The sequence below is a fragment of the Saimiri boliviensis genome, chromosome 9 (assembly GCF_048565385.1).
Source record: "Saimiri boliviensis isolate mSaiBol1 chromosome 9, mSaiBol1.pri, whole genome shotgun sequence".
NCBI classification, from domain to species: domain Eukaryota; kingdom Metazoa; phylum Chordata; class Mammalia; order Primates; family Cebidae; genus Saimiri; species Saimiri boliviensis.
Genome location: NC_133457.1, coordinates 92585821 through 92598663, shown reverse-complemented (window position 1 = coordinate 92598663; position 12843 = coordinate 92585821). Strand labels below are relative to the sequence as shown.

Below are 12843 nucleotides of genomic sequence, written 5' to 3'. Positions count from 1 at the left end.
ACAGGCACGTGCCACCATGCCCAGCTAATTTTTTGTATTTTTGGTAGAGACGGGGTTTCACCATGTTGACCAGGATGGTCTCGATCTCTTGACCTTGTGATCCGCCTGCCTCAGCCTCCCAAAGTGCTGGGATTACAGGCTTGAGCCACCGTGCCCGGCCTACTTTACTTACTGTTTATCTCCACCTGCTGGAATGTAAACTCCGTGGGACAGTGATCTTTGCTCTGTTTATTGGTGTATTCCATGAGTCTAGAACAGGAACTGGCCCAATTAAAGTACTGATTAAAAAGACAATGGAGGCCAGTCGAGTGAGGCCTGGAGTCTTTGCCAAGGCAGGCGGATCACTTGAGGTCAGGAGTTTGGGACCAGACTGGCCAATGTGGTGAAACCCTGTCTCCACTAAAAATACAAAAATTAGCTGGGTGTGATGATGCACACCTATAGTCCAAGCTACTCAGAAGGCTAAAGCAGGAGGATAGAATCGCTTGAACCTGGGAGGCAGAGGTTACAGTGAGTTGAGATTGCACCACTCACTGCACCCCAGCCTGGGCAACAGAGCCAGACTCCATCTCAAAAAAAAGACAATGTAGACTGTCAGAGAGGAGAAAAGTTGGCAGTGTCCTGATAGCAGAGAGACCCAGAGCTGAAGGCTTTCCACCAAGTGACCATGCTAAGGGGACTGGAAGGCAATTGTATAGAATTGCCTTTTGTCAGGGCAGCCATGGGAGGGGTCTGCACTCTTGTACACCTTAGGGAGGCAGTGAGCCTTGAGGGAGGCTTGAGGTCAGGGCAGTTCAGTCATCCTACCATCTTAGAGTGCCTTTCTCCAGCCAGCCTGGGAGGGCTGTGTTGGTGTCAGCACTTGGGAGCACAGAGGTGCCATTCATGAAGCTGATCCCATCCTGACCTTGATGACATTGGCAGAGAGCCTTATGTCTGCGTGTAGCCCACTGGAAAAATACCCTGTAGCTAACCCCTTTTAGTTAATGAGTAAAAATGCAGTTATAGCAGTTAAGCTTGTTCTTCCTTTTAACCTCAAGCCAACTGTTCTCTTTGCCATCACTGTAGCTTTTCAAACCATTCCACGCCTGGTTTATACATGAGAAAACGTTGAAATCCTCTGCAGTTATTAAGGCCACTGGGAGTTATTTTCTCTTAGTATTTTTAAGAAAGTTGTTGGCTTGGGTTTGATCATTTTAAATGTGTTTTTAAAAAATATGTATTTGTAAAAATATTGAATATACATTAATAATTACAAATTTCTTCTCTTTACCTCTTCCTTATGAAAAGTTGATTGTTACTTTAATAATTAACTTTTTTCACTTTCGTAGTTTTACCAGTAAATGTTTGCTAATTTGGATCAACAGCATGCCTAATACTTCTTATAATTATCTTAGAATTATTTTTCTTATATGGGATAAGCCAGTAGGGGCCATTCTGATAAAGGCCAATGGAAGGTCAGGACTCTCTCTGAGTACCATGTAGGAACAATGCAGTCTAGAGGCCTGGTTGGGAAGCCTGGGTTACCAGTGTCTCACTCATTGCTTCCTGAGCTGGCACATGGTTGTGACGAAGCATCAGAAGGGAGCCCGGAGGCGGCATTTGGGAGCTGTTTTCACTGCCTGGCCTGAGGTGTGGGCGACGGTGGGTGCTGATTCTGGGGGCTGGGATAATAACTCAGTACTTTCCTTTCTCACAGTTGTTTCCTCTCTTTGCTCCTGGTGGCTGCTGTGGTTTGGAAGATCAAACAAAGTTGTTGGGCCTCCAGACGTAGAGAGGTAAGCCTCAGTGGGTAAAGATTAAAGAATCCCTGGAAGAGCTTTTTTCCTTTCTCTTTCTCTTACGCAAGTGATATTTCTCTCAAGCAAGCTATTTAATGATAATGGATAAACAGACATCTCCACAGTAGGAATAATGTGGTCCTTTCTGCAGTCCATAGTTCCGCAGCATATGGTCAGTAGACTTAGATGAGTGCTTCGTAAAGTGGAATTCGTTCGGCACCACAGGATCTTACCTTACTAAAAGAAAACTCTGGTATTGACTTAGAAATGCCAGTTTTATTGTTTTGACCAGAACCCGAGTCCTGACTGAGGCCCGAGGTCCAAGGGCTTGTTAGAGCAGCCCAGCCGCTGTGTGATTAGGCATGACCTTCACAAGAACCTTTCATGGGAGAGGGAAATCAGCCATTTAAGCATCTCAAACATTTTCCATTATTCAAGAAAAGATTAATGTCTGTCTGATTAAGTTTTTAAATTGAGTTTTATTTTTTAATGTCTTGATTTGTTTCCAGAGCTTCATTCCAAAAATAATGTCAAGCAAATATTTAGTTGACAAACTTAAATAAACTTGGTTGAAAATTATAACATATCAAATGCCCATCATTCAATGAGTGGACAAACTTAAATAAACTTGGTTGAAAATTATAATATATCAAATGTCCATCATTCAATGAGTGGATAAAGAAATATGGTGCATGTGTGTGTGTGTGTGTCTGTGTGTGTGTCTGTGTGTATATATATACACACAGACACACACACAGACACACACACACACATGCACCATATAATACTACTCAACCATGAAAAGGAATGAAATAGTGGCATTCACAGCAACCTGAACGGAATTGGAGACCATTATTCTAAGTGAAGCAATTCAGGAATGAAAAACCAAACATCATATATTCTCACTTCTAAATGGGAAGTAAGCCCTGAGGTCGCAAAGGCATAAGAATGATACAGTGGACTTTGCGGACTTGGGCGGGGAAAGAGTGGGAGGGAGATGAGGGGTAAAGACTACACATTGAGTACTGCTGGGATGATAGGTGCACCAGAATCTCAGAAGTCACCAAGGAACTTATTCATGTAACCAAACACCACCTGTTCTCCAAAAACCTATTGAAATAGTAAATAAATAAATAAATATTTTTTAAAAAATAACAATCAACGGCCGGGCGTGGTGGCTCAAGCCTGTAATCCCAGCACTTTGGGAGGCCGAGGCGGGTGGATCACGAGGTCAAGAGATCGAGACTATCCTGGTCAACATGGTGAAACCCCGTCTCTACTGAAGGTGCAAAAAATTAGCTGGGCATGGTGGCGCGTGCCTGTAATCCCAGCTACTCCGGAGGCTGAGGCAGGAGAATTGCCTGAACCCAGGAGGCGGAGGTTGCGGTGAGCCGAACTCCAGCCTGGGTAACAAGAGCGAAACTCCGTCTCAAAAAACATAAAATAAAATAAAAAAATAACAATCACCATTAAAACAATTACAACATAAAAATGTTTATTGCAACTTTCACTTACATCATTACTTTGCCTTTCATGTAGTCATGCCTGTTGCATTGTTGCTAATGGAAATGCTCACATGTATGTAAGATCTAGACAAGGAAGCTCTCTAGGGGTTTTTTTGTATCTACTCATGCCTTTTTCTATATAAAAATTTATAGATAAGATTTAGAAGAGAAGTATCTAAAATCACAATTCACAAGCAGTCAGCACTGTTGGTAGGACATTCATAACTGAATAGGGTTAAGACAGACTCCAGGATATGGGCCTCTTCTTGTGGGCCACAGTACCACCTTTTCTGATCCACGTAAAGATGATGTTATCATAGAGGGAATGTTGCATACTCTTTATTATTAGTTTTTAAATTCAGGAATAACATATTCAAATGATTTTTTAGATAGCTACATTTCTTATATGCTTTAAGATCCTAATGAATTATGTGATGTTCTGAAAAAAATCATTTTTCCATTTAATTTAAATGTATATTTATTCACAACGGAGTAAGTAAGACATAAGATTGGGAGGCCGAGGCGGGTAGATCACAAGGTCGAGAGATCGAGACCAACCTGGTCAACATGGTGAAACCCCGTCTCTACTAAAAATACAAAAAATTAGCTGGGCATGGTGGCGCGTGCCTATAATCCCAGCTACTCAGGAGGCTGAGGCAGGAGAATTGCCTGAACCCAGGAGGCGGAGGTTGCGGTGAGCCGAGATCGTGCCATTGCACTCCAGCCTGGGTAACAAGAGCAAAACTCCGTCTCAAAAAAAAAAAAGACATAAGAAGCCACAGTAAACCTGCAAACAGGAAAGGAGTTGAAAACTGTCTCAGTGCTGCTCTCTCCAAGGACATTAGACCAGGGAGTTTCAGAATTGAGATGAGCTTATGGAGATAATGGTAGCCTATCCCTCCCTGCACGTTTAAGAGAATTAATTATTTCTAAAATCTGTAAAGCAAAGGAACAAATGGAAAGCTTGAAAGAGTCCAAATTGATTTTATATACAGAAACCTTGGTACCAAAATCTGACAAAAATAGAACCAAAATATAAAGGCCAGCTGCATAGTGAATGTATATGCAGCAATGTAATAAAAGAGTCACTTAATGTCAGAAAGCCTACTAGAATATATCATGTCAAAAAAAGAATATATCATGTCAGCGGAGAAAAAAAACACCTGAATTCTCCTTGAGACCAAGGAATTATTTCATCATTTATTGAAACACAATACCCATTTCTAATTTGAAAACAAAACTCACAGTAAAATCAAAAATACCTTTTTAACACTATGAAGAATATCATCATAACCAGCATCACTCATGATAAAACAAACACCACAGGTTGTATCCAGCCAAGTTAGTTTTAACAAGAGCTGACTTTGGAGCATTTTAAAATTCCAGGCACTGTTCTAGGTGGTTTTATATAGATTAATCCTCATCCCAACCCTATGAAATAGGTGTTGTCACTAGCTGTGTTTTATAGATGAGGGAACTGAGGCTCAGAAAGGTGTAGTAACTTACACCACATACTTAACTAAGAGGCAGAACCAGGCTTTAACTAGGGACTTCTGTCTTCACAGCCCAAGTTTCTAATCTTCATGTAATCCCCACAGTCCCTCAGCTTTGTGCTGGATGTGCACTAAGTGAAAGGGCACTAAGAAATGTTATTTTTGGAAAGGGAACAAAATTATTATTTTCATATAAAGTTATTGAAACAGTATAATAGAGATTTGCCAGCATAAGAATGAAGGCTTAAGTATATCAAAAATAAATGAATAACACAGAAGCTAAACAATCAACTGGAAATTGTTTGCAACATATGTGAGAGAAAATAAGATGCACAGCCTGTAGAGAAAGGGTTAAAAATATATGTGTTTAGTATGCAGTTGGTCATCTAATAAACTATACTTTTATGCATGTGATTTGGAATTTCTTTTTAACTGTGAAGCTGACCATTCAGAATATATTTCATCATTTCTAAAATGTCAGTCATTATTTATTCCCTCTGAGAATTGTAGAAGCAATGATTTGATGTTATTTTTAACAACAATAATGGTAGCAGCTAACACTGTTTAGTCCTTGGTACTCACCAGGCCCAGTTTTAAGTGCTTTTACACATGTTGTCTTCTGAACCCTGTTATTGTGACCCCAGCACTTAGAATAGCAGACCCCAGAGGAGCATTGCTGCATATATTAGTTGTGTAAATGGACCTGCAGTTTTAGAAAATATGGGAATGTTATTATTGGTATTTCACAAAAATGTTTAACATAAAAATGCCCTTCTGGAACAGAGCCATACCTTTCCAGGCCAAGAGTTTGTCTCCTACAGTAGTTCAAGGGAGGCAGTTTGAAGTAAGGCCTACTTGTCTCCCATGGCATAATCTCAGAGCTTCAGCAGCAAGCCCAAAAGATCTCTAGTATCCTTAATGATACGTGAACGGCCGTTCACCATGTGCTAGGTACTGTGCTATAGTATCTCTTAATCCCAGTGACAACCTTATGGGATAGGAACACATTTCAGAGGGAGGTAACGGAAGCCCAGAGACTTTGAACACCTTTCTTAAGGTCACACAGCTGGAGAATATTAGAGCAGGAGTTCACATCAAGCCTCCCTAAATCCAGAGTCCCTGTTTGTCCCTCTACTCTGCAAAATTTCACGTGTTTGTTTTTAGCTTATACCACCTCTCTGGAGGAAGCGTTCTCTCAATTGCCATCTGCCATATAATGAGGCATAGGTTTTTGTTGCTGTGTGAATCCTGGGTGCCGGTTTCAGTAGGAAGAAAGCAAGCCTGACTCTAGTAGTAGAACTACGAAGAGATAGAGCCACATCATTTTATGTATTTGACAAGTCAACATCATAGCATTACATCCACAGTACTTTTTATTTTTTAATTTTTCTTTTAAGTTCTGGGATACATGTGCAGAACATGCAGGTTTGTTACATAGGTAGACATGTCATGGTGGTTTGCTGTACCTATCAGCCTTCTAGGTTCTAAGCCCTGCATGCATTTGGTATTTGTCCTAATGCTCTCCCTCCCCTTTCCCCCCACCTCCTAACAGGCCCCAGTGTGTGATGTTCCCCTACCTGTGTCCACGTGTTTTCATTGTTTAACTCCCACTTAAGAGTGAGAACGTGCAGTGTTTGGTTTTCTGTTCCTATGTTAGTTTGCTGAGAATGATGGCTTCCAGCTTCATCCATGTTCCTGCAAAGGACATGAACTCAATTCTTTTTTATGGCTGCATAGTATTCCATGGTGTGTATATGCCACATTTTCTTTATCCAGTCTATGATTGATGGGAATTTGGGTTGGTTCTAAGTCTTTGCTATTGTAAATAGTGCTGCAATAAACAGCACAATACTTACATACCTCTAATAGGGCTTTTAAAAAATATAAGGACAATAGTGTTATCACATCCAAAAAAATTTAATCCCTAATGTTACCTAATATCCAGTCTAAAAAGTATTGTTTTGGACTTGATTTGTTTGAATCAGGGAGGATGAAGTGTTTTTAACATGTAGCATTCACTAATAAAAACCCCTCGGTACTCATTGCATTAATGGCTTTGCCATATTATTTATCAGCAACTTCTTCGAGAGATGCAACAGATGGCCAGCCGTCCCTTTGCCTCCGTAAACGTCGCCTTGGAAACAGATGAGGAGCCTCCTGATCTTATTGGGGGGAGTATAAAGGTGAGAATGTAACTCTGAAGTCCCTATAACTTGACTTTTTAAAACTTAGGCTCTTAAGTTTGTGAAACCAGAGAGAGCAAAAGCCTTATTCCATTACCTCCTTTTTTCCCCTCTCTTTCTTTTTAACAATAAGCTAAAACACTGAAGTTGTTGGGTATTCTTTTGCTTTGGTTTTTCATTCTTTGTTTCATATCGCTGACCAGTCTTATGTTCAGGAGATTTTAAGATATAAATGATTTGTCTGATTTTAAGTATTCTGTGGCATAATACTTCAAAACTTTTATTTGAAAATGGCTACACTGAACATTGAAAATAGCTACATTGAGGCCGGGCGTGGTGGCTCAAGCCTGTAATCCTAGCACTTTGGGAGGCCGAGACGGGTGGATCACGAGGTCAAGAGATCGAGACCATCGTGGTCAACATGGTGAAACCCCGTCTCTACTAAAAATACAAAACATTGGCTGGGCATGGTGGCGCATGCCTGTAATCCCAGCTACTCAGGAGGCTGAGGCAGGAGAATTGCCTGAACCCAGGAGGCGGAGGTTGCAGTGAGCTGAGATCGCGCCATTGCACTCCAGCCTGGGTAACAAGAGCAAAACTCCACCTCAAAAAAAAAAAAAAAAAAAGAAAATAGCTACATTGAATATTTTTTGAGACACAGTCTTGCTCTGCTCCATCACCCAGGCTGGAATATGGTGGCATAATCTCGGCTCACTGCAACCTCCACCTACCAGGTTTGTGCACAACCATGCCTGGCTAATTTTTGTATTTTTAGTAGAGACAGGGTTTTACCATGTTGGCCAAGCTGGTCTCGAACTCCTGACTTCAAGCAATCTGCTTGCCTTGGCCTCGCAAAGTGCTAGGATTACAGGTGTGAACCACTGTACTTGGCATGTTGTTCTTTATATTTTGGGGAATTTTTTAAGCAGCAAAATGATAATTCACTATGTATTAATACTCTATGGAAAATATTTATCACCCCCCACCCCAAAATGATGAAGAAAATGGTAGGACTTTCTCCTTGGGCAAAATGATGGAATACTTGAGATACACTAGAGAAATAGCTATGTATCTTGAATAAAACATACTTATTTAAAATGTTACTGAGCTTACAGGAAGTAGGTAAAATCTCCAGGAAATACTCTCCTTCCCTACCCTAAAAAATACAAACCAAAACCAGAACGTGATTTGTCCTAAGTGGTTCCAGATGGTAAATACCACGAGGCTCACCTGAATAGATGGAAATTCTCTCTGTAGAAAAGCATCTCCAATTAAGCGCTATTGGAGTCCCACAGATCAAGATGAAGCAGTTAAGGATCACCAGAGACAAGAAGAGGCAAGCCACCATAAATAAGAGTAGCAGAAACAACAGGTGATTGATGTGGACAGGACTCCAGATGCTAGAATTGAAATCTGGCTGGGCGCGGTGGCTCAAGCCTGTAATCCCAGCACTTTGGGAGGCCGAGGCGGGTGGATCACGAGGTCAAGAGATTGAGACCATCCTGGTCAACATGGTGAAACTCCGTCTCTACTAAAAATACAAAAAATTAGCTGGGCATGGTGGCGCCTGCCTGTAATCCCAGCTACTCGGGAGGCTGAGGAAGGAGAATTGCCTGAACCCAGTAGGTGGAGGTTGCGGTGAGCCGAGATACACACCATTGCACTCCAGCCTGGGTAACAAGAGCGAAACTCCGTCTCCAAAAAAAAACAAACCTGAAATCTAAAGAATATAATATAACCGTTTAAAGAGGTAAAAGATGAAATCGTAAAGATGAGAGTCAAATATGACCAAGCAGATCTCAAGAACCAAATGGAACTTCTAGAAATGAAAAATATACTCATTGAAATTTTTTAAATAAATAAATAAACTTAATTTACATGTTAAACAGCATATCAGACATAAGAGAGAATTTACGAAGTGGAAGATGAATCTGAAAAAAGTGTACAGAATGCAGCTCAGAAAGACAAGGAGATAGAAGATGCAATCCATATTAAGAATATGGAGGATAGAATGAGAAGATCCAACTCATTTATTTCCAGAATCCCAGAACAAATGAATGAAGGAGATGATAGCAATATTCAGAGATGATAGCTTTCCAGAACTGATGGATCTGGCAGTTCTACTTCTGGGTTTATACCTAAAAGAACTGAAAGCAGAGTCTGAAAGACATATTTGAACTTGCAGTGTTCTTGGCAGCATTATTCCCAGTAGCCAAAAAGTAGAACCAGCCCAAGTGTCCATGAATGGATGAACAGATAAGCAAAGCATGGTCTGTACATCCAATGGAATGTTATCCAGCCTTCCAAATGAAGCAAATTCTGACCCATGCTACAATACAGATGAACCTCGAAGACATACTAAATGAAGTAAGGCAATAACAAAAAAATAAACATATGTATGATTACACTTTTAAGAGATGCACTTGTAGTCAAATTCATAAAGACAAGAAGTAGAAGAGTGGTTGCCAGGAGCTGGGAAAGGGTTTGGGAAATGGGGAGTTTGCTTAATGGGTACAAAGTTTGAGTTTTGCAAGATGAAAAGAGTTCTGGAGATGGATGGTAGTGATGGTTGCACAACACTGTGAATATACTTAATACCACTGAACTGTACATTTTAAAATGTTTAAATGGTCAAGATGGTAAATTTTATGTGTATCTTACCATAATTTTTGTTAAAAATGGGAAAACAGGCCAGGTGCAGTGCCTCATGGCTGTAATCCCAGCACTTTGGGAGGCCAAGGTGGGCGGATCACCTGAGGTCAGGAGTTCAAGACCAGCCTGGTCAACATGGTGAAACCCCATCGCTACTAAAAATACAAAAATTAGCTGGGTATGGTAGCATGTGCCTGTAATTCCAGCTACTAGGGAGGCTGAGGCATGAGAATCATTTGAACCTGGAAGGCAGAGGTTGCAGTGAGCTGAGATTGCACCACTGTACTCCAACCTGGGTGACAGAGCAAGACTCTATCTCAAAAAAAAAAAAAAAAAAAAAAAAAAGAGAAAAGATCACCTACAGAGGAATGACAGGCTGACCACTGACTTCTCAGAATTCAGAAGGGAGTGGGAGGGTATCTTCGAAGTACTAAAAGAGAGCTGTCAACCCAGAATAGTGTACCCAGTAAGTACCTTCCAAGAATAATGATGAAATAAAGCTATCTTCAAATTAGAAGAAAAATTGATAATTTGCCACCAACAGACCTGCATAAAAGAAGTGTCTAAAGGATGTGCTAAAATGAAGGTAAATTACCCACAGGAGGATAGACTAAGGGGTAAGAAAGAATAGTGAGTAAATAAAAGTATAATCATGTATATAAATCTAAACAAGCATTGTCCTGGTAAAATAATATTTGTGGGATTGAAAAATAGACAAGTGTAAAGTATTGAACAACATGGTATATATCAGCAGCGTATGACATAGTTAGTTGTTCCTTAAAACACTTACTTGATTTTCTTCCAGGACACCACACACTTGCCTTCTATCTGTTCTTGCTCAGTGGTCTTTGCGCAGTCCCTTCATCTTTTAACAGTGGTGTGCTTCAGGCTCTGTCTTTGTCCCCTTCTTGTGTCTTTTACACCCACTCTTTCAGCGATCTTCACTATCACAGGTTTAAGCACCGTAATCCTCTCACCCAGACTGCTTCCATGAGCCTCCAACCCAAACATCCAGTTGCCTACTCAGTGTCCCCACTTGGATATCTTAACAGAAGTCTCAAACTTAACATGGCCGTGGCCAAACTGAGCTTTGGATGTTTATTTCTCAGACCTGCTCCTCTGACATATCTTCCGCCACTCAGCATATCACACTTCCATCACCCTAGTTGCTCAGACCAAAATAATGGAGTTGTCCTTGATTCGTTCTTGATGTCATGTTCTCATTGGACATCCAGTCTATCAGCAAATCTTGACCCCCATCTTCAAAAATGTTTCCCAGCCACTGTGTACCATGTCTGCCATCATTACCACTTGATCTAGGCCACCTCTGTCTCTCACCTGGATTCTTGTAGCTACTTCATAACTTACCTCCCTGCCTCTGCCATTCACCCCTCTAGTCATTTTCTTGTCTCACAGCAGAGTGGTACTAGAAATTATCTTCTTCAACCAAATTGAAGAAATTGATGACATATTTTTGGGTATAGTACACAGAATTGTAAAGGTGGCCCCCAAGATTTCCATCCCATGTTTATTCAGTCACACACTACTCAAGGTACTGCTAGAGGGATTTTGCAGATGTAATGAAACAAGGCAGTTGACTTTAAGATACAGAGAGAGTTTCTCTGGCTGGTAGCAGAAGCAGCCAGAGAGATTGGAAGCATGAGCAGGACTTGACACACCATCCCTGGTTTGGAGATGGAGGGGGCCACAGAAGGAATTGTGTTTTGTTTTTGTGAGACAGAGTGGCTGTGTCACCCACACTGGAGTGCAGTGGTGTGATCATGGCTCACTGCAGCCTCAAACTCTTGGGCTCAAGGGATCCTCCCTCCTGGGTCTCCTAAAGTGCTGGGATTACAGGTGTGAGCCACTGCGTGAGCCCTGACCACGTTTCAAAGCAGAGTCTTCCCCAGAGTCTCCAGATAAGAGTCCCATCAAGCTGACAACTTGATTTTAGCCTGGAAGACCTCATGAGATAGCTGATAATTCCCCAGAACTCATGGAGGACATGAACATGTCTGTCTCAGCAGAGAACCCTACAGAGTTTGCTGGGACTTCTGACCTATAAAGCTATGAAATAAGAGGGTGTTGTTTTAAGCAACTAAGTTCGCAGGAGTTTGTTACACTAATGTAGGCTGGGTGTAGTGGGCCACACCTTTAACCCCAGTGCTTTGGGAAGCTGAGATGGGAGGATTGCTTGAGCCCAGGAGTTCAAGACCTGCCTGGATAACATAGTGAGACCCTACTTCTATTCTTAAAAAAAGAAAAAAAGAAGAAACTAATACAGGGGACAAATCCAATCTAAAGGCTGCAACAGAAAACGAAGACATATTTTCCAGAGCCAAATGCATCCAGAGAGTAGACAAAGAATCCACTTGGTCAGCCAACAGCTTTTACAAGCTTTTACATCCAGCAGTCTTGCCTGCTTAAGTGTCTGAAGGACAGACAAAATAGTTAGAATTTTTTTAAGTCTTCATAATATCTGCATCTGTGTTTGAGCCAGGTATGCAGAACTATCTGACAAATCTACTAAGCACTCACCACTGCTATTCCTGTGACCTACAATTATGAGTTAGAATTTCAAATTAAGCGAAAGCACAGCATCTGGAAGAAACAGACTTGGTGTGGCCCCTTCCCTGCAGTTCAAGCCGCCCTTTGCAAGGGGGTTGTGAGACCTTAGTGGAAGGCAGCAAGCAGTACCACCCCTGTCACCAGTGCTCAGAGAGTGCTGTTAGCTCTCACCCAGGCGTCCCCAAACTTTTTACACAGGGGGCCAGTTCACTGTCCCTCAGACCATTGGAGGGCCGCCACATACTGTGCTCCTCTCACTGACCACCAATGAAAGAGGTGCCCCTTCCTGAAGTGCAGCGGGGGGTGCCGGATAAATGGCCTCAGGGGGCCGCATGCGGCCTGCAGGCCGTAGTTTGGGGATGCCTGGAGAGTGTCCTTTCTTGTTATCTTAAAAACTGCAGTGTACCTTTTTCTATGTACTGAAATTTATGGTTCTTATAAGCACCAATGACTGTTAAGTTGTCTGTGTATGTTAAAGCTTGAGTATCACTTTAGGTAATTTTCTTTTCTTCTGCCAGACTGTTCCCAAACCCATTGCACTGGAGCCGTGTTTTGGCAACAAAGCCGCTGTCCTCTCTGTGTTTGTGAGGCTCCCTCGAGGCCTGGGTGGCATCCCACCTCCCGGGCAGTCAGGTGAGTAGATGTGGGCCAGCAACAGACA

The 12843-nt window shown here is 41.7% G+C and overlaps 1 protein-coding gene across 1 annotated transcript in view; it reads left to right on the top strand.

The window, feature by feature from the left end:
• Positions 1-12843, top strand: part of ATRN (attractin) — a 165142-nt gene that overhangs the window by 147269 nt on the left and 5030 nt on the right. Inside the window, exons 26-28 of the mRNA XM_039479407.2 lie at positions 1700-1778; positions 6855-6962; positions 12701-12815. Coding sequence (XP_039335341.1) covers positions 1700-1778; positions 6855-6962; positions 12701-12815 — 302 coding nt within the window. The remainder of the gene's footprint in view (positions 1-1699; positions 1779-6854; positions 6963-12700; positions 12816-12843) is intronic.